The sequence below is a fragment of the Mesoplodon bidens genome, assembly GCF_964165515.1.
Source record: "Mesoplodon bidens genome assembly, chromosome: 1".
NCBI lineage: Eukaryota > Metazoa > Chordata > Mammalia > Artiodactyla > Ziphiidae > Mesoplodon > Mesoplodon bidens.
Window position 1 is genome coordinate 161,923,214 of NC_138176.1, and position 23,183 is coordinate 161,946,396.

The 23,183-nt window shown below is 42.7% G+C and overlaps 1 protein-coding gene across 7 annotated transcripts in view; it reads right to left on the reverse strand.

Moving 5' to 3' along the window:
* NRG3 (neuregulin 3) overlaps window positions 1-22,005 on the reverse strand; it is a gene marked incomplete at both ends in the record, with an annotated part of 1,088,387 nt that extends 1,066,382 nt beyond the window's left edge. For all 7 annotated transcript variants that reach the window (XM_081246708.1, XM_081246712.1, XM_081246711.1 and 4 more), the window contains one exon: window positions 21,183-22,005. In XM_081246708.1, coding sequence (XP_081102834.1) covers window positions 21,183-22,005 — 823 coding nt within the window. The remainder of the gene's footprint in view (window positions 1-21,182) is intronic.
* Window positions 22,006-23,183: the final 1,178 nt, after the last annotated feature.

Genomic DNA, 23,183 nt, shown 5'->3' on the forward strand with positions numbered 1-23,183 from the left:
TTCTGCTGAGGTGCTTCCACTTCCCCAGTTACAGAGCCACTTCCCTAAAGGAATTAGCAGCTCATCCCTTCCTTTCCTTTAATCTAGCTGCCCATACAACCCTGGCAACACATTAGAATCACCTGGGGAACTTTATAAAAACTAATGAAGTCTGCCGCTCCCCTGCCCCCCTTTAAAAAAGGATTCTGATTGGTCTAGGGTGGGATCCGAGCATGGGTACATATATATATATATATATATATATATATATATATATATATATATATATATATATATATATATATATATATAGTTTATTGTTCCCCCATGGGATTCAAATGCAAATGCAAGCAGGGTTGAAAACTACGGAAAACGTCCTCACTGCATTGCAAATATGAGAAATTCCTCCCAGTTCACATTGCTGGGTATCCCCTCCCTGCTAATACAGGTGCCCATATCCACTCCCCTGCACCACTGCCCTTCTTGTTTGCTCTTTCAGTAGGCATCTACTCTCCTCCATTACACTCTCTATCCAATTACCATCTCAAAATAGCCACTTGGGCATCTAACAAGGATAGACAACACAGGATGCTTCAAACAACTTTCATCCCCATACCCCACCCCCAAATCGTGCTCCTCTCTCAATCCTCCCCATTTCAGTTAGTGATGCCACCACGCCCCCTCTCACTCAGGATAGAAACGGAGGAGGGAGTCTTGATTCATTCACCCCATATTTTCTTCACAGAAGTCCTTCTTCCAATCTGTAGGGCACATCCAATGTGACAGTGCATCACACCCACCACACCTGTCTCCACTCTAGTCTAAGCTGCTTGGATCTCTTGGCTGGGACACTGCAATGGCCTTCTCACCTGTCTCCTGTCTGCAACTGCAGTCCCTAGAATGCAGCTCCACACAGGATCCAGCGGGATAAAAACATAACACATATTAAAGCCTTCCCTTACCTTCATCCCCCCTGGTTTTCCATCACAATAATAATCAAGTCCAAGTTCCTTAAGGGCCTTAATCTGTCTACCTCTCGCACTTCACTTCCTACCACTCTTAGACACACTCATTATGCCCAGGCACACCGGCCATTTTTCTGTCCCTCAAGCCCTTTCAACTTTATTTTTTCTCTTTCCGATACACTTCTGTCCCGGGTATTACCATAGCTGGCTTCTTCTCACACTTGGGACTCAGTTCAACTACCATGACCTCAGCGAAGGCCTCCCTGAATGCCTATGTAAATTCAAACTTTCTATCCTATAATCCTGTTCAGCATTTCTCGCTGGAAGAAACTATCAGCAAGAAATTATGTATGTGTTCCTATATGAATCCCCCACTAGGATGCTGCAGGGGGTCAATGCTTGAATCAGTCTTCATCTTTACGGCAGCCCAGGAGCTGGCTACCTAAAACAGCATCTGGCAAACAGTAGGTGCTTAAAAAGTCACTGCAAAATGAAGGCTCTCGATAAGGGCTGTGAGGAAGAGGAATCAGGCATGCTTGTTCATGTCACTAACTTATCTGAACAGATACATTTCCCCCTTAAGCCACAATAAACATTTTAAAATAACACAATGTTTCAATATAAACAGAGATAACAAAGCCCCCAAGTCTCATCCTCTGGAAATTAAATCTACTATACTCAGATTTTTTTTAATATTTATATGGAAAAGAGGAAAATGAGAATAGGAAAAAAATCAACGAGATAAATTTTAGCTTTCTCCAGAAACATAAGTCATCTTATATCATCTCAGCAAGTGAAATCCTGCTTTATAGTGTGCAGAATCTATCAAGATATACTTTGGAAGAAATGCTTTAGAAAAGTGTTCTTTACTCAGCACTAAGAATCAGTTCTTGAGAACAATCAACATGAAGAGAAGTGGCATGAGACAGGATAGTGAGAAAATGAGAGAGAGGGTTCTTCACTCCTCAGAAGCACATTTTCTCTCTGCTTGTGTTTAGCGTGTCAGAAATTGAGACATCAGGGATTGACACAGAGCTCAGTTTCAAACAGAGCATCCCACATTTCTGGGGCAATCATACTGAAAGGGCATGCTCGTTGAGTCTGCCTTTCTCAAAGGCTGAGAAATTCATGTCCGGATGCCTGGAAACTGATATTTTTTGAGTCAACACCGCTGTAGGATTTAAATTTTCACAGCATCAGTCTCTTTCCCTCTACAGTGCTTTCCAGCTTGAATTTTACTTTGCAAACTATCAGTTCCTAAGTACTGTACAAAATAACCCAAAAGGAAAACATTACCCCGTGACATAAATAAAGTTTGGCCTCCCATAATGACTTCAATTTGCCCCAATTCTCATATATCCAAACATCCCTTGGCTATCAATGTGTAAGTTATCAATCTGTTCAGCACCTTGGTTTGTCAGATCCACTTCACAGCAGCATTCTGTGCTAAGATGTAACCATTATCTCAGCTTCTGAAGATGAGGAAATTGACAGACTCCATCAAGCTCAGGTATCCAATAAGGGGCAAAATTTAGATTCAACCTAACCTTCCAGACTTAACATCCACCACTGTTCTACAGTACACACACTCCCACATGTACACACAGACTGTAAGTCACATCCTGAAGAGTATAACTATGATCAAAAGAAAAACAACAACTCTTAAATGCATTCCAATTCTAATAGCTGATTTTCAACCTAATTAGATGGTAATAGCATCAGATAGTGGAAAACAAAACAAAAAGTTAACATCCACATTAAATGGAATCCAAAAAACAGTCCGCCAGATTAAATTGGTAGACTTTCCCTTTGGGCAGCTGAGGTTAAGACTGCTGAGGATATTTGAACTGATAATCTCAATATGCTTGTCTTTCAATTTGGAGGCGTCATTAGAATTTATCAATCTGTGATATAACATTCTTGAGTTTTTTTTAATGTCAAAAAAAAATGACAACATGACAGATGCTAAGGTAACTTGCCTTGATCTTAAAACGATAAAGCTCAAAGGACAGATCTGTCAATAATCAGCGAAGCCTTAACAGATTCTGATTGTTTAATCCAAGTCAAATTAATCAATTTCTTGTTTGAGTGTTAGTGATATGCCAGAGAAGGGGCACCTCAGCCCGACCAATCCATGCAGAAAACTGGAGCAGGGAGTCTCCCTGCTCCTCATGGAGAAGACTCAGCCAAAGGGAAGCAGATGCCAAAAAAGCAGGGGGCTACAGGATGCTGGCCTGGCCCTGCTCTTTCTCAGCTGGTTCTACTTTTATAATGCGACACTTGAAAATCCAGGGTCTTTTAGTGATTTGATGCTCACCCACCTCTCTGCCACCCCTAGAGCTCACTGGGTTTCCATGGCACTTATTAATGGGAACAGCAGTAGGCAGCGGCTGTCACAAGGCCCAGGTGCAGAGCAGAAGACGCCATTCTTTCCTGGAAGCTGAGCCTCATCTCCAGCTCAACACCCACACCATGAAGCAGAAGAGTGGAAAGGAAACACTACTGAGCAGAACACTGAGGACATCCTGGACAGGACAGGGATGGAAGGCGTGGGGACTGTCCCCAAGCATTGTCTGTACTCACGGAGAAAGTTACAATGGAAGCCCTTTGGACTTTTAGGAATTATTATTTTTGGTCTATGCGTATGTGTGTGTTCAGGCTTGTGTTCTTTATCAGAATCTTACTAGCTATATAAGTACAGGTTAACATTTAGTACAGGCTGACATAGAGGTTAACATTTAGGCAAATAACCCAAGGTACTGCAGCCCCGAAGGCCACTTAGTCAAGAAGAGTTGCACCTTATTCCTTATCTGCTGACTCCTCGTGACTATGACCATGACCGTGACCCACCTTCTATCCACAACACTATTTCTGGCTTTTAAGGGGAGGAAAATTTGTTACTAAATTACACTGGGCAGTTTATTACTTTTGATCCTCAGCTCTTCCTTGCAGCACCCCCAGTGGGATGAAGCCCCGGATGATGCGCAGAGGCATCTGGCCATACAGTGCACGCAGACACAAAAGGCCCGGGAACCTCCCCAACAAAATCCACCTTCCATTTTAATAACTATCTAAAATGTTTACTCTCATTTGAATTAGAGAAATGAAAGACAATACCAACAAGATACGGTTTTAAAACTATCCTCTTGGCAAAGGGTTTTTTTGTTGGTTTGCTTGTTTTGTTGTCAATGATATGTTAACGCCTACAACACTGGAAGCAGGGGTTATGGGAAGAGTGGGCATTCTGACACCATAATGGCGGGAAAGTGATTGTTCAGTCTTTCTGGATGAGAATTTAGGAATTCAGATTAAAAACGTACGGTTTTGGGGCACATATATTGGCCAAAAGTTTTCATTCCATACTGTGGATGTTCAGGGTAGAATTTTATATAATTGTGACCAAACTGAAACAAACTAAATTCTCAACAGGTGATAAGCTCATTGTATTCTAGTACGGCCATATACTTCAGCACAGAACCACATTATAGATAAGAGTTTTAGATATTTTGACAAAGAAATATTTTAACATAAAGTGCAAAAAGATAGCTAAAAGAGTATTCGAGTATAATTTCATTTTTGAAAACATTTTATACATTTTCACAGAGGAAAAAATTAGTCTAATATTCAACAAAAAGATAATAATTCTCTTATTCTGGATGGTAGAACTCAGTTGACTTTTCCTCTTACTACTTATATTTTCTAATTTTCTATACTGAACATGCCTTATTTAATAATGAGGAAGGTGCTCTAAGAAAAAGGTAAAATGTCAACATTAGCCACCTGAGGTTTGAATTAATGTCACTCTGACTCTGTCACAGGTCAGAGCTGTGCTCTAACTAACACTAACGTACAGCTAGGTTACATCTAACAGATGGAACCACATTCTGATATCAGAATCCCCATGCCAACCAACATGCCAGGAAATAATGCCTTACATTTAGACACATTTATAATACTGCCTTAGAAATACCACTCCTTAGTCCTCTGTTCTTCTTGTAACACTCTGGAAAATTCGGCAACTAGGAATTCTGTTTAATTCAGTGAGAAAGATATTGTGATTATATCTAGAACTGGATGAATTTATTTATACTTCCAAACGAAATATTTTGTGTGTGCCAGTAACTCCTGCGGGCCTCCTCATACCTCTATTTTTGGCATCCATTTACTTTTCTATGTATGCCTGTATATATTTTGCAGTAACAGACCTACAGCTGGCTACCAAGTTCTACATCTGTCAGGGGAAGGATAAGGAATTCTTTTTTAAAACTGTAAACAAGCAAAGTTCCCTGGACTTTAGGATGTAATCAAGTCACACCTATGCAGCACACTGAAACATGGGGGTGACTAAATCCTGAACTGCAAAATATCTCACCCAAAATATCCCGCCCCCAAAATACCCCTGTGTGCATATGTATGTATGCTTACATATGTGAGAGAGGGAAAGAGAGAGAAAGGGGGCTGGTGGTGGGATGGGGAAAAAGCCAGCAGAATTAGTAACCAAAAAATTCCACTAATGTGTTCATCTCAAATTTATATATTATAACTTGGCCTCAGGGATTCTTTGCCAAAAGGACACTCAGGGAATGCCTTGTCCAACAGCCTCATTTACAAAAAAACCTGAGGTTTTAGAGCTTGAGGAGTCTACCCTGAGGTGTCAAACAACTGAGTGACTGACAGCAGTAGGCCTACATTCCTAAACCAGGCCCAGCGGCCTTCCCACTGTGCCGTAATTACTTTTCTCCCATTGAAAGCCACTCTTCTAATTATCTTATTTCCAGTTTTCCTTGGAAGCAAAAAAAAAAAGTAAGAATTAACAAGCTTATACAGAGGAACATAAACTTCCTTAGGGTAAGACTCTCTAGCCTCTCCCTAGGCTCCATGGAAATCACCTCCTGTTCATCAGATTCTTTTGTTCACAGTTTACAACATGGTGGAGCATCAAAGAGGAAGTGGTAGACTAGGCACATGGAGATTTTTAAAAAGCCTGGATAGGGCTTCCCTGGTGGCGCAGTGGTTAAGAATCCGCCTGCCAATGCAGGGGACACGGGTTTGAACCCTTGGCTGGGACGATCTCACATACCGTGGAGCAACTAAGCCCGTGCGCCACAACTACTGAAGCCCGTGCGCCACAACTACTGAAGCCCGTGCGCCTAGAGCCCGTGCTCCGCAACAACAGAAGCCACCACAATGCGAAGCCCGCGCACCACAACGAAGAGTAGCCCCTGCTCGCTGCAACTAGAGAAAGCCCGCGCGCAGCAACGAAGACCCAACGCAGCCAAACAAATAAATAAATAAATAAGTTTATTTATTTATTTTTTTTTAAATCCTGAATAATCTATAAACTTCAGAGTCCTTGCTCAGATGCCTGAAGTGGACTGTACTGCTAATGCCACAGTGCTACCTACACCAAACTTTAGATGGTAGATGGTCAAGAAGGGGAGCCATATAGTCCATGCATCAAACAGCTTTCTTTCCTTGAATCTTTCTCTCCCATGGGACAGGACAACAACCCTTTTTCATCTAAAGCAAAAATATTCTAGAACATTCAAACAGCCTGATTTTCCTGGCATGAAACCACGTCTATTTTGGCAAGGTCCAGAGGTTCAACTGATTGCATGTAACTGATAATTGAGGTTAAAATGGACTTCCCAGCACAGCAGTGAAGAATAATGGATGGAACAGCTAGGGTACACTTTCCAAAATGCAGTATGTGTAATTTATTGTTATGCAATTCATTTCATACCTCATAGCTGACATCTGGAAGCAAGAAAGCAGTTCTAGTAGGGGGAACAGATGATTTCATCTGGCAAGTAATAATGTCTGGGGAAATGTGAGGAAGTTCCATGGCAAACTTCAGCAAAGTGTTTGAGTTTAGAAGTACCACTGGCCAAAGACCACCCTTCTCTACGTTTTGCTCACAAAGAGACTCTCTTGGCAGTATAAAGAGCTCCATGACCAGCAATTTAATTCAATTTTCACAATGGGATGTAGTACATACATAAAGACTTTCTGTACCTGGCAATTAAAGGCTTCAAACCCTAACACTTAGGTATGCAGCTATTTTATGGCAACTAGGATGAGCACACACATATTCACTATGGACAACATTTAACAACTGTACTAATACATTACAGAGGATGACAAGAAAGCTGAGGGTTACAAATCAGATATATGTTTGCTATGTCTCCATTTTTGTACATGTGGATGAGAGAAAATGCAACACTGATAAGAGTTAATTTTGAAAAAACATCTATATAATTTTTTAAGCATCTATAAAGCTTTGTTCTGATAAAATCATTTTAATGTTTGCTTTTTAATATCCATTTTCAATATCTGTGCTCAAACCATACATTTTAAATTGTTGCATCCTAGCATCCAAGTCCTTGCCACTGGTAACACCATTTTTTTAATTAATTAAAGGTTTCAAATTGTAAACAAATTTTGCAAGTTCCTCCCTTCCCCCACTCCAAATAAACAAACCACTATTGCTCCTAGCCAACCCAACTAGCTGAAAGGCATAAACCTCTCCTTGCTATTCTAGAAGATAACTGTTCAGACGCCAGTCCCTGCAGAGTTCAGATGCACAAAGCCTATCAGAAGGTACCAGGCAGGAAGAACTGTGCTTAGCAAGCAGCATGTGCTACTGGACCTTTTTTCTTTAGGGTTAACGTTTTTGTGTTATCTAATCATTTAGAAGTAATAGAGCTCTTTAGACTTTTGTAATACTCAGCCATTTGCAGTGCACTGTAGGAAACAGCATTTCATTATTTATCATAAATTACTCAGAGCTGCTCGTGATGAAAGATGAGCATCAATGTGGTACCACAGAAGGTCACTTAGAAGCTTAAATACCAAATGATAGAGGAGAAACACGGATTTAATACTGACTTTGTTACAGCTTTGCTGCCTTCCTTTCAAAAATCTCTTCTGATCAAATACACAAAGGCCTAAACAAATAACTAAAAAAAAAAATTACCCTTATCTAAGTCAAAAAAAAATAGATAAACTGAGACTATTCCAAGCAAATAACAATAGTATATGTCAACTGGCTTATTATAAATGTTGACATCAGTGAAAATTATCTGATCAGTAAGAAATATAGGAGAGACACCACTGGCTCTTAATATCAATTTAACATTTGCACTTACACAGTGTTATAGCCCCTCTATCTGGTAACAAGGAGCAACCAAGTAAGCCCGCAAGAGTGATTAATCTGATTTTAATCTGAAGGTTCTTCTTTATGGTGAACAAGGTGGGGTGACACAACTAATTTTAGCTGTCGATATGTAAATGAACGGCTGTAGCTCCTGCATCTACAAGAGAAGCTCTCTGGCAGGCCAGCCAGACATCCATCCTCAGGGTTCCTGAGACATCAGTGTCTTCCCCCTCTCATTCCTCACCATGTGATGAGTGCACACAGGGGATCAACAGTGCCTTTGCCTTTTGAATGTCATGCAGTGTAAGCACTCAATCCCAAAAGGTGCTGAGTGGCTTCTGGAAAGACGACCTCAGATGAAACAAGAGGGATGGCATGGCAATCAATTCATAGAGTAGTTTCTTGCCTCCGGAAGATCTGAAGTCACAGGTTAATTAAGATGAAGCAGTAAAAATCAAGCATATCTTCTTGTTATTCTCTTTGTGTCTCCACTTGCAAATTTTTAGATATTTGAAAGCTACTATTTTGGGTTAAATCTAGGGCTGTGTTGATGTGACGACAGAGAAAACTAAACATTTTAAAACACACCAATTCTACTGATTCTTGCAGCACTTTGAAGAGGCACTGGAATGAAGTCAATACTTAAACAGATTCAGCACGAGTCAAGACCATATCTAAATGACGTGGGACAAATTAGCCTTGGAGAATCTTTACAATCTGTTGCTTGTTCCTCCCTCTAAGTCATCCTGGAGGCCTTGTATCTTGTGAAAATAACACAGATTACTGTGCACATTCCTTGAACCAACCCTGACTGTGATTTTGCACAGCAGCCTAGCGAAGTCCTCCCAAATCCTCCCTCCTGAATCAGGCCCTGCCCTAAGGAAAAGGTGACACTGTTTCGTTAATTCCAAGAGGCCCTCTTTGCCCACCAGGCCAGACACACAGATGTGAGCCAGCTGTTATGTCCCTTTAAAGCAGTAACCTGTTTGTTAATGACCTTTTACTCCCCTGGCCTCACCTGCCCATTTCTCTGCCTAAACAAATTCTCCCTTGAAACTACCTATGCCTGCTCTGATCACTACTTTCTGAAAGGGCTTAATATATTTTTCAGTTGGAATCACACATTACACTTAATTATTCGCTGGAATATAAGTTGTGGGCTTCTCGACAAAACCATAAATGCAGATAACGAATTGGCTTTCTCTTGTATCACGCACTCTAATGTTTGCAGAACTGTATGTATAAAGTCACTCTTGGAAATAAGTATGGCTTACATGTGTAAGATGTGTGAAAAGCATGGTAACTTATGCTGTATCAGAAACACGCCTGATACGGGTGAAAGAAAATTTTATGTCATATAAACACAAGATGTCCATTCAGAAAGGATAAAATTGAAAAGGAGTGTGGGCATCTCCATGGCGTCTCACTAAGCCAGGATCCTGAGAACAAAGGAAGCTGCTGAAGCTGCGAAGACCCTCTGCCTTTACTGGACTGTGAGGCATGAAAAACGAACACTGAGAATTACAATCCAGTGTCTATAAATGGAACAATCCACACATTCAGGTTACCACCCTGGGAACATGAAGTGTAGGCCAAAGGAATGTTTTGAAAGATTTCTTTTATACAGTTAAGTTTGTACTGATGTATATAAAAAGTGCACAAATCATAAGCATGCAGCTTGGTGAATTCTGGGAAATAGAACACACCTATGTGATAAGTACCCAGATCATTGGTATATTACCAATATCCTAAAGCCCCATATCTTCAGTCTTCTTCCAGTCACTACCTGCCGCCTTCCCAAAGACAATCACTATCTTGACTTCTAACGTTTAACATTATATATACAGAATCATTTTTTTGTTCTCTTTTTGCTCACCGGTGTACTGGGGAGCTATCTTAAAAGACTTTGAGCACAACTCATGACCAAATTAAAGACTATGTGTCCTACAAATGACCTCTTTCCAACCACCTAACTTTTTTATGTGAATAAACACCTTATGATTCTTTGAGAGGCTTACAGCCTCTAGTAAATCTTTGAATTGGTCATCTCACCTGTTCGTATGTGACCTAAGCCCTCCCTTATAAGACCCAGCGCTACAAATTAGCCTTTGCATTTTCCTGTCATTTGATCCTTAAATAAGACCAGGTAATTGGTTAGTATACCCACAACTGGTTGATTTCTACAGGCTATATCCATCCTTAGCAATACTACTAAAGACTGTCCAACTTCTGCAGACTGGAAGAGCCATTAAGTAACACAGTAAAGCTACCATCTTTTTTATCCTTATAAGATCAAGGCTAATAATCCAAGGCCCAGGGTAAGACACTGCCTTCAATAAGGCATTACTTCCCATGAGCAAATGAAATGCATTTATATTTCTCCACATCTGCGTTTCACAGCAGGAACCCAACTCAGCCAACACTTTAATGCTGACACCACCAATGAAGACACAAACTCCTAGACTAGAAAAAAAAAATCTTCACAGAACCAAGACCAATAACTGAACTGATTCATGGATCTTATTCTTTACTTTTTCAAAAGTTTAATAACTTCTAATTAGAGAGATAATTCATGACCATTAAATAAAACTTTGAAACTACAGCAAAGGGCAATAAATTAAATGGCATTCCTATTCCACAATCCAGAAATCATCACCATTAACAATTTTGCATACTTTCCTTGACTATAGTTACTATTTATTAAATCTATTAGTTGACATAGCTTTATATAATCAGCATCTTATATAATTTTCTACCCAAGAAGTTTTAGATAATTATATAGTAAACATTTTCCAATATATTTAAAATTATTAAAAACACGAATTAATGGCTTTGTAAATCTATCACATGGGTAAAGTAAAATTTATTTTATTTATTATTTCTTTTATTTGAACCTAAAACATACAAATGCACATTCACTTGCCAAATATTTGGCTGTGGTGTTCAAGACTTTTCACTGACTAAATTTCTGTTACCTTTCTTGTGAAAAACCACACCACAAATGTATACGGCGATTTCTTTCAGTTTCAAGTTATTTACTGAGGAATGAGAACTTAAAGCCACATGTGAAACAATCCAAGTGCAGATTTCTTATGGATATATAAATATATTTTCCCTTAAAATTACCCACAACTTCTTCAACAAGCAGTTTTTCAGTGACTTCTCTTTATGGAGTATATCCAAAGTAATCAACTTAGCTCTAATAAAAACCACAATTAATTCATTGGTTTGAATATTATTTAAATACATTACTTAATTACAGTAACAAGAACAACCAGCTTAAACAGGTTTGGGAGCTAATACAACTAACATTTGGAAAACACACCTCTCATTTGTTGAAGGCAGAAGCCCTACCAACTGTGACCGTTTGGCATGAAGAGGGCATTTGTCAGTTTTTTTTTAACACAGAAAAGAGTCTCACACTGAAGACTCAGTTAAATGGAATTCAGTCAAGACAGTACAGTGTTTAATATAAACATTGCTGCACCCCCTTTTCACTTTTCTATTCCTAGAGCCTCTAGATTTTGCCATGATGCTGACAAAAACTTTTGTTTAACAATAAGTTTGGTTAAGCAATCTCATTCCCTCTCTTCTTTATGAGTACAGCCGTCATTCTTCGTCTATAGAATTCATTCACAGTCTTATGGGATTTTGACAATACTGGTTTCCTGACGTTACAGTATTCCTACCCTTCAGCACAGCTATTCAAAGACGTTATAACCTGATCTTAGTATTTGCTCTATTTCTGTTTTCTTTTTACGAGTTAGCAAAAGTAAACATCACAATCATCTTTCATTTTAACCTTCAGGAAATCTGTTCTTAGGGACCCTTGCTACACATCAAAATCAAACTAGTAAGTAATGATTGGGTCCAGTTGGTGGTATCTTTGGCAGACTATCAGGGTCTCACCAAAGTTCCTCTTCTAAGTACCATGGGCTAGTCAATGGTGGGTAACTTGCAGGATGGTTCCAAAAGGGAATTCAGACACTCTGCAGGAAACACTGCATACATGCAACACCCAACACTTACTTGGTAGGGTTGGTATTTTAGGGTCAGGAGAACCTCAAGGCTGTTACTCCAAATGTTCCCTCACACGTTTCCACAGGCCACTCTCAGCATACGATGCAGTAACTACTGCAATCAAAAGCAAGTTTAGAATGAGCAGAGAAGACAATTTTGGCTAGATTTCAGGAAGCAGAGAAATGAAGTCTGTAACTGTTTTCTGTCACTGTTCTATTGAATCACCTATAAGCAGCCGCAGGAGGAAATAGAGAGTTAAGAAGATCAAGGAATACAAGTTTAGAAGAACACATTCTTTATCTTTTGTTAAACTATCTACCTGAATTTCTCCTTGTACTGGAAACCAGGGAAAATTCTCCGGTTATTAAAGGCTCCCTTTACTATAGCAAAGAACAGGTATGAGCAGATGTGCCATTTATGCAGTTTATAGTGGCAAACGTCACTGGCTATGAGCTAGGGGCTTGAAACAGGTAATATACCTAGATATATCAACACTGTGTCAATGCCTTAGGATTTAAAGTGGGAAGAGATTACCTATAAAATGATCTTCCCATCCTCCTGATTCTTCAAACTAAGCCACTTACACATGGCCTAGGCAAATTATATAACCAATCTAAGCCCAGCTCGATTACCTGCATAATTTAGATAATCAGACTAGGCTACAGGCCTAAATGCCTGTCTTTTAATCCTTGTTTCCATAAATAAATAAGACAAAGTATGTAAAGTGTGGACCCTCCTAGCACATAGTAAAACTCGACAAATGGCAGCTCTAGTTATTACCTAAATTCTCAAGCCCCTTCCAAGACTGAGATTCTGTGAAGAATTCTTCCCCATGTCTAAAAGTAAAATTCAAGGCACAGAAATCAATTAGAGTCTGAACCCAAAATGATAAGGGCGTGATTTTCTCTTAGTGAAATTCTAACTCCCTGGCAATTCACTGGAAGATCAGGCCAAAGGTCATAATGTAGTCACAGGAAAGGTACCTTAGGAAGTAGGCTAATATGTTCAAGAATTCTTATCAAATGCTTAACATAAAAATTCTCTTCTCATAACCCTGGCTGTAATGTATCACTGCTAAAGTAGTTGCATAGATTCAGAAGATTATTTTCTTGCTCTTACAGTGTATACTGCATCCATGATACATACTGTCACTTCTAGGAAAAGTCCTCAAAGACAAAATCTTATCATTGGAAGCTGCTGAACTTCTATTATTAAACTAAATTCTGAATTCAGTTTACAGGCTTGTTACTGACTAGCCTCTTTGTATGCCTGCGAATGGCAATCTATGATTTATGTACAATCACCAACATGTCTTGAAAAATAAAGGCTCATAACAAAAAGAAGTAATACTTTGAAATACAATTCAGGATGAAGTTTCCAAAAAACACAGACTTGAAGCAAGATGTTTTCAAAATGCTAATATTAAAGTTCCCTGAAGTACAAAAGCATACATCTAAAAGAGCTCTTTGATGGGCACAAGCAAGCCATTAATCCTCTGGAACCTAAACCACAATAACTCTTCAATTAAGAGGGGGAAGAGAATGCAATGCAGACATGACCCATTTTTACTAAAGTTCTCTCCAAACTCCAAAGATTCAGTGACGATAAGACAGTCTGGGAACGGAACTAAAAGGAACCATAAGGGTATCCTTTCTTTCATCAAAAATCTTCAGATTTTTGCGGATTTCAGATTTCCAGATAATTATAATTCAACAATCTCACTCATTTTCTCCCAAATTTCAGTTCCTCTCTTTGAAAAACATATGTGCAAAACAGACTACAAAACCATCTACCAAGCAAAGGGTGAGAAATGGTGGGATCCAGTTCGTGATTAAACTTCCAAGGGGATTTGAGGGAGATTTCCACACCATATTCTATTGTGTGTGTCAAGGTATCAGAGAGGAATACAGGAGAGATCCAAGGGCATGCAAGAAGAATCATCCCTCCTTGTGATGGAAGATCCCTCAAGCTAGATATAGCAAACTAGCTCCAATATTTCAACTGAATTCAATGGCCTAATGTGGTTTTGGATGAAAATACCTAGTCTATCCATTTCCCATTTCTCTTGACATAAAAACAGTAGAGTGTTTGTAGCTTATAAGCTCTTTTAGAAGTGGTATACGAAGCAGGTTATTATCATCACCCCCTCATTATCCCAGAGGAGGAAGTTAAAGTTCAGAGAGAATAAACTGGTTCTTTGAGGTTGCACAGTTATCATGGTATTCAAGGCTACAGGTTTTTTGGGTTTTTTTCTTTCTATACCAAATGTTGTCATCCGCCCACTGAAGTTCCTGAAATATATGGTCATGACTGACTTACATTTTCAATACTATTACCTACAAAGGAGGCACTTTCCTAATCCGTAGCCAGCTTGCTGTCACCACTCCTCCAGTGTGATGGACACTGTCAGGGCCACTGCACTGTGAGAAGGTCACAGCCAGCAGGCAAACCTGAAGGAAGCCTGCACACCCCTGTAAACTCCTTTTGGGTTGTATGCTTACCAACACTCAGTGGGGGTAACAAACCTGTTTATATCAGTTGTTCTTATTGCGATTATGTAATTTAGTTAAATTTTATGAAAGCCAATGATATATGATTGTAGAAATGAAAGATAAGTGTAATTTCTATTAAAACATAGCTGAATGCTTTGAAGAAACTCCAAACGGTGAGTTGTTGAAAGAAAGAGAGAGAGAGAGAGAGAGAGGAAGGAAGGAAGGAAGGAAGGAAGGAAGGAAGGAAGGAAGGAAGGAAGAAAATTACTTTGAATTATATGGGCAAGAAAACTGTAAAAGAAAATATATATATATAAGATTTCCAGGGCAGGGGGGATATTATAGTATCTATGAAAAATCTGGGTTAAAATTCCTTCACCAGTGTCTTTGAAGAAGAAACAAGTAATTAGAGGTGTGGCTTATGGAAAAGAAAAAGAAAAAGACGCTAAGTTCAAACTAAGAGACACATTCAAAAAAACGCCTATGTCCAAGATACGGGAGAATGAATGTTGCATACCTTTGAAGTTTTATTTTAATTTTCTGTTTTTTAAACCATTACTTTTATAGATTTTTTTAATCAACTAACTACCAGTATAGTAATACCCCAAATCAGGGTTTAATAAATATTCATTAAAATAAATTTAAAAATCAAAACATGACATTACAAAAACATAACTATATGAATGTATATAATAGCGCATATTCAATTGTACAATTGTTTTATGGAATCAGATAATAAGTACTGCCAAAATTAGTATGATTTGTAAATCAATCTATGTGGGACAATAAATGGCCATTAGTCTTCCACCAAGTTTTTGGAATCTTCAAAAAAAATGTTTTTAATTAAAAAATAAAACACCAAGACAATTTAATAACTCAATTGCATAAATGGGTAGTTTTTTTCCTGAACATTCTACATCAACTTAGTCTAACATGTCATACCAAAAGGGTTGATTTTTAAAACAACCTGAAATGACAAGGCAATGTTAAGAATATCTAAGAAAATTTCTTTTAATGACTACTGCTTATAATATAAGCTAAGAAATAAAGGGCTAAAATAAAATAATCAAAAGTCTGTAAGGGGCCTTCAGACAGAGCCATGTAGATCTAATTCTTTAAAAGACTGGGTAAGGTAGGAGTACCTGAAGTCCTCAGAGAAAAAGTGGTAAAAATGGAAAACCAAACTAACCATGTGTCCTACTCCTTTCATTAATAATCACATGAATGGATTTAGGGACATTTTCATCCTGATATTACAAAGTTTTAAACTGAGTCTATTCCTCCATCCTGCCTTCCATATGTACATGGTTCTGGAGGAAACACTTTTTTGGGTGTAGACAAGTAAAATTTCTAGGATCCAAAAATGTCTCAGTGGTATTTGCCAAGGCAGTACCAGCTCTGTGCCTCACCCAACACAAAAGTCTGAAGATAAAAACAGATTCAAAGGGAGAAAAATGAATTTCAGTTCTATTCACAAGCAATTCAAATGCATTTTACAGACTTAGATTTATGGCTCTTTCCTTGCTCTTATATATTTCAGGGCCAACTTTCACGTTCCATTTTTGACACCTGAGATAGAATATTGAGATATGTTTGGCACTGGATAGGAGAGGTTATGAGGAAAGAATTTCTACATAAGAAGGGAGCTGAAAATCATCCTTCTTCTCATTGTGCTGTGTAGAGGGGGAAGAGCCAGGAGAGTATGCCACGAGGAAGAGAGATCTTGTTCCTCCAAACACTAGACCTCCCAGGACAGCACTACTTTCAAACTCTGCACCGACACTATTGCTTATGGCTCAACATGGATTTAGAAAAGTTGGTTTCTTTAGTAACAGAAGCTGCCACACACCAGCTTTTTCTGTTTGTTTGTTTTTCTTTCTGACAAATATGTGGATCAACACTGTGTTAAAAAAAAAAAAGAAAAGAAAAAAAGGCTGTCCGGGAAATTGCACAGATACAAAGGTGGCTGGATTCACCAATCAAGCATGCAAAAGGAGCTCTCAATTAGCACTTCTAGCTCAGTCACGAGGAGCGGAGGAGGAAGGCTTCAACCACAGCCTTAAGGCACTGAGACCAAATTAACAATGTTCTAAAAAGAGCCTTGCCGATTCTATGCCCATACCCCACCCCCTTCTTTTTCTGTTAGGATCATGAAGCAAAAGGTAAGTGTCTGAAGAGTAAAATGTACAGTATAATTGACTAAAGCAGAAAAGCCTCGTAATCCTGTATTAAGGCCAAAGGAAATCAAAACGTACTCAGGCTGCAGCATGTGCTCATAAAGAAAGCTCTCAACTGGATTTCATAAGAAATATTGATCTCGAACTCTGAATCCTCTCACTTTGGCTACCATACATGATTAGGGTCAGTCCTTTCTATGTTGGAATTCTTCTGAAGGCCTCGATTCACGTATCAATAGACAGAAGACAACAGAGGAGTAACTTTATTTAAACAAATTATACCTGAGGCTGCTTATAAAGCAACTCAGAGTACTTTTACTGAAAGACTGAAAATGTTTAAAAAGAATAGATAAGGGCTTCCCTGGGGGCGCAGTGGTTAAGAATCCGCCTGCCAATGCAGGGGACACGGGTTCGAGCCCTGGTCCGGGAAGATCCCACATGCCGCGGAGCAACTAAGCCTGTACGCCACAACTATTGAGCCTGCGCTCTAGAGCCCACGAGCTACAACTACTGAGCCCGCGTGCCACAACTACTGAAGACCATGTGCCTAGAGCCCGTGCTCCACAACAAGAGAAGCCACCGCAATGAGAAGCCCGCGCACCGCAACAAAGAGTAGCCCCCGCTCTCTGCAACTAGAGAAAGCCTGAGCTCAGCAACAAAGACCCAACATAGCCAAAAATAAATAAATAAATAAATTTATAAAAATAAAGAGGATAGATAAGAAAATTCTCAATGTTATCAATGGAACTCTTCAAAATTACAAGTTTGACTAGGCAAAGTTTGATTTAAGTAGACTTGGTGGTACTAAAATTATCACCCTACCATGTTTAAACATCAATGATACACTTTATATTTATTTCTTTACTAAATACACTATTCAAGATTTGTGATCTTACTCATTGGAATTAGCTATATACCTTCCATATATGACCCAAAGAATAAGCCATTGAAAGTGGCTCTTTGTCTTTAGTACTTGAATTTAGCCAAGGACTCTGGTCTTCTATATGTTAAACAGTGCTTTCTGCTGAGTAAAATAACAATCCACATGTGCACTGACAACATTCTACATATGCATATGCCTTTCAAGTCTGAAAATACAATTCAATGTGCCGTAAAAGGTTGCTTACACACTGGTCAAAATCACTTTTCCTCTACTGTCTGCAGTAAACCTCCCTTTGGACTAAAAAATGTGTAAACTAACCCTACACTGACAGCTGTAAAATGCTTCAAAGACACTTGGGGGGAAATAATCTCTTAAAGGCAGTATGTTCAAGATATTTGTTTTTAAAGCATCTGATGGAAAGGAAAGTCCTGGGCAACTATTTGGGAACCCAAGAGACTCCAGTAACACAGAAGAAAGTTTTGGTCTGGCTCATGTTCTAAAGGTTGCAGGATGAGAAGAGTCAACTTCCAAACCCCACTTCTCCTCCCTCTGCCTTTCAAATTTAATCTTTCTTTGCCTTTAATCCTACAGAAAATTAGAAACAGTCTCCTAAACTGGGCCTTCCCATAGCAAATATAGCTTTTGCTTGCAAAAATCCTATTACCCATTAGCAAGCGTGTTTATTCTAGAGTGAACCAGCCTCTTCCACTCCAGAGCTGTGCTGCCTTTACAGACAGGATCCTTCTGAGTGACCTAAGATGAACACAAAGACATTCATTCTATACGCCTTGTGTTCAATTTAAAAGCATAGACCCTGGCAATTAAAGAACTTGTGAGTTAGTCTCAAGGGAAAAAAAAAAAAGCATCATTCTTAGTTGTCCTCAGGTGCTACAACACAATCCATGCCTTTCACTTAAAAAAAAAGAAAAGAAAAAAATCTACTGAAGTCTGAAAGTAGGAGCTAGAAAAAAGGGGGGGGGGCAATTTCTCTCCTGGGAACTTTGGTGACATAACTGAAACAAGTGAAAAATATAAATGCAAGATATTCAGCCCATTTTTCAGCAGTGCTGATGATCCCTCAAATGAAATCTTTATTTCCTTTTGTTAATCATCTTACAATCTTGGACTCATACAACCTACCTATTTAAACTCATCTTTTATGGAAACTACATGATCTTCCTTTCATTAAAATTTCCCTTGTTGATATAGGCAAACCAGGTCAGTTTCTGCTGGATTTGCATAGTTGCAAATCCCTTAATTCAACTCCTTGTTGAAGGTTTAAAAAAGAGCAAGAGCTGAACCTCAGATACACATAAAACAAATATTGCTTCTATGTCTAAGTGAACATTGATACCATTTACAGATTCTCCCCCACCACCACCACCACCCTTCTCCTTGGGGCTGAGAGCCGTGTCAATAATCATTATTTATTAAACAGGCTGCCATTCCCTTCTACAGAATGTAGGAAGGGAGCATGGAGGGGTAGAAAATAATTACCTTGGTTTTTCTTTAAAGACCTCTGGAATGGAAAGCAAGGAAATCAATTCAGAAAGAATATGAAATATCCCCCCACATGCAAGCCCCCCAACACACACACAAGGCTGAGAAGTACATCCACACTCCATTATTCATATCAACTGTAACAAAAGAAAAGATAAAAAACCTGGGGTCTTCAAGATAAACGCATCTATTTTCAATCCATTGAATATGTTTGCACATACGCTTGCACATCCTTTACTCATCCACAAAACTCAAGCAGCTAGATTTGTTGAGAGAAACCTCTACACACCTCCTGAGAAAATGTACTCTCAAAAATGACTGCTTCAGCCAAAGGAGAGAGAAGCAGCAAGTTACCAGTCTGACTGCCATTCTGGTTTGTGGCAGATTCCCTCCCTTCCCCTCTCCTCTCTGTCTCTCAGTTTATCTTTTAGCCTATTTTTTTTTCCAAAGCAGAGTAAAAGCATAAGGAATATCTCCCCTTGGACTTTAGCCACAAATACAACAAATCCAAAAACAAAAAAGTTTCAAGGATTAAATAACACCCCAGCTAAGACCACAGGTCAGAGAAATGAAAAACTGCCAGATGACTGAAAGCTTGGTATTCCTACTCAAGAGTTAATGATGAGCAGTCTTCCTTCCCCTCCAGATGTTATGGCTCAAAACAGAAATACAGTATAAAGAAGGCATAGCCAGGCAGTTTTGGGAGAAAAGCCTTGCACAGAACTTGAACCGGCAGGCTGGGGGTTTGTCCTAAATAACCTTCACAGGTTGCACAAACTGTTCTCAGATCCTGATTGATAGATTAAGAACCTTCCTAAAATTTCCTTATAATAAGAACAAGGTGAGGTGGTGGGAGGGTGCTGGGAGGTCAATTAGTCATCTAAAACATGTATAAAGGTATAGGGAAAATATACACCTCCTAGACAGATAGAAAGCTATCATGCTTGGGGAAACTGGCCAGTAGTGGCAGCAACTGAGCCACGGGTGAAGAAGCTACATTCAAAGAGTGACCTGTTTCAAATGAGTTGATTTTCTCATCCTTGAGTGCCCAGAAATCTGTCCCATTTTGCCTAAATTTTTCAGGCATATAGGGAGGGGAGACGAGGTTCACTCTCCACCTTTGGGAAACGAACAAAGCAAACGCTTGGCAGAGCTGAAAAAACTCCTCCTCCGTCAGGACCCTAGAGGCGGCAGCTCTGCAGGGCCCCCTTCATAATTCCCCCTAGTTAACTCACTCTCGGCGGCCACAGAGTCCGTTTCTACACCTTGGAATGGCCATGGGCAGGGTAGGAGGTGATCAGTTTAGCCCTTCGCCATGGATCGCCTCCTTTCCCTACCTCCCACAATGGCTTCTAATTAACCCTTCCTGGTCCCTGCCCGGGTCAGGGCTGCTGGAAGTGTCTACAGCTTCATCGTACCAACATCTCCATCAAATCACCACACACACACCCCAGCCCACCCCCACATGGATACAACTTCCCTCCGTGGTTTAACGTCGGTCGATTTACATGTGCTTTTCTTTCTCTCCTTCCCACGGGCGGGGAAAGGGCTCAGTGCTTTTGGGAAGGCCCTCCCTCCCCCCCTCCCCCTCCCCCTCCCCTCCCTCCCTCCCTCCTTCCTCCCTCCCTCCCTCCTTCCTCCCTCCCCAGCTCTCATCAGGAGCCGGATCCCAGAGCTCCCCAGCAGGTCTGCACTCACTTTAACCCCTTGAAGGGAGTTAGTTCTCATTTGGGACCCACTGAAGTAGGGCCCCTGGAGCTTGGCTGACAATCTCTCTGCTTCACACCACCCCTACCCCCACGCACACACACACAGGAAAACGCCGGCACCTTTTCCCTCCCTTGTGGCCAGTTTTAATTCTCTCACTCCGTGTTCCAAACCTGGAATGGAGTGGGGGGTGGGGGTGGAGGTGAAGGATGCTAGAAGACAGGCGTTGGCGAAGGGAAAGGACAGCAGGAGGGCAGAATGGAAACTCAGCAGTAAATCAGAGTTCAGACAGTGTTTACTTACGAAATTTGGGGCTGGTGCTAGTTTCCGGCGTGGTGGTGGTAGAGGAGGAAGACGAGGAGGAGGCAGCATCCTGAAAGGGAGACAGGGTCCAGGAGGGAGTAGAATCATGAAGGTAGGAGGAGGTAGCGTATGCCGCAGTGGGCCAGGAGGGCATGGCCGGGGTACTGGGGGTTCCTGGCACCGGGGGTCGGGAGCCCGGCGTGCTGCTACCGAAGAAAGGGGCTGTCGTGGACAAGACCGTCGAGGGGGCCGCAGTGCTCCGTGCCGTGGTGGAGCGCGGGCTGGCCCGGATGGGCACCCGCTGCCCGGGGAAGCGAGTGGGCGCCCGCGTGATGGTGGTCAGCCGGGTGATAATCCGGTTGGGCGTCCTGGAAGAGGCGGCGCCGCCGGCGGAGGTGGCTGGAGACGTGGTGGAAGTGGTCGTCGTGGTGGTCTCCATGGCCTTGGGAAAGGAGCTGGGCTTGGAGAGGAAGAAGGGGTCCTGGCCCATCCCCTTGGAGTCCACCAGGTCGGTGGGCACGTATTCCTTGACGGAGCCCACCACGATCCATTTGAGTAGCATGAGGCTGAGCCCCAGGCCGATGAAGCCGATGAACAGAGGCACCACGCACAGCCACGTCTGCTGCCGGTTCCACACGATGCAGTCGCTACAGCGTAACTCCCGGGGGGGCTCGGCCGCCCCTTCGCCGCCGCCGTCCGGGCCCCCGCCCGCCGCCGCTGCCGCCGCCGCAGCAGCCACAGCCGCCGCGGTGCCCTCCTCGGCCGAGGCGGCGGCTGCCGAAGCGGCTCCAGGTGGCGAGGCAGCGGCCGCCCCTTCACTCATCCTAGGAGCCGGTCTTCACCTTCGCCCCCCCGAGGGCCGCGCCAGAGGCATGGGGCCGCGCGGGCCGGGCGCAGGCGCGGGCTCCGGCGGCGGCGGCGGCGGGCTCGGGCGCAGGCAGCGGCCGCGGCGGCCGCATGCAAATCGGCTCCCTGCCCCCACGCCCCTCCCCCCGAGAGGCGGGCGGCGGGCGGGGAGGAGAGGAGCGGGGGAGGGGACGCGGGCCGGGCAGGGGATGCGGGCCGGGGAGGGGACGCGGGCCGGGGAGGTGGCGGCGAGGAGCTCGGAAGAGGGGCTAGACTGGCCCCCTGCGCCGCCGGCCGGTCAGGGAGCGGCGGGGCGCGTCTGCAGCCCGGCAGGCGGCCTCCTGCGCGCCAGGGCCCCGCGTCGTCTGCTGCTGCTGCTGCTGCCGCCCGCCGCCTGCATGCGCTCCAGCCGCGCCGGCATCCTCGGGGCGCCGCACCCGGCCAGCTCCCCGGGGCGTCCGCCCGCGCCGCCCCTGGGCCTCGCGCCGCCTTCAGGGGCTGAGCGGTCCGGCCGCGGAACGCCAGGTACCAGAGAGCCGCATTCCGACACAGGGGGGCCGGCCTGGTCGCCGCCGCTCGCCGGGCCCGCCGCGCCGCGTTCCTCGGCGGCTGCTCCGCGAGTCCGGGCGGTAAGGTGCACCTGTTCTTCAGCCGGCCCGCAGCCAACCCTCGGCTAGCACTGTCTGGGAGAGACCAATCCGAGCGCAGTGCGGAGGGCAAGCGGCCGGGCTCGCCTAGCTCCCGCCGCCTGAGACTCCGCGCCGGAGCCGCTGCCCGAGAGTCAAACTCCAGCGAGCTGCGCCGCCGCCGCCGCGAGCCCGGGGCCGGGGCCGGGGACTCACTGGGCGCCCGCCGCGGAGGGAACCCCGCAAGCCTCAGAAGATTCGAAAGCACTGCCCGACGCCCCTGCCCGGTCGCACTTAAAGGGGGAGACGTGAAACGAGAGACCGCGTCCGGGATCCGGGGAAACCGGGACCCCGGGAGGGAGGCGGCTCCAGGCGGGCGCTGGCAGCCAGGCGGGTGCGGTGTGCACGGAGCCGCCACGGACTGGCTGGGCTTCAGGCAGAGTAGCGCCTCCCCCCAACACCTAATGGTGGTTTCTTAACGCGTACAAGATAAATGATCCAAGCAAACGCTCACTTGGAAGTGTGTGGC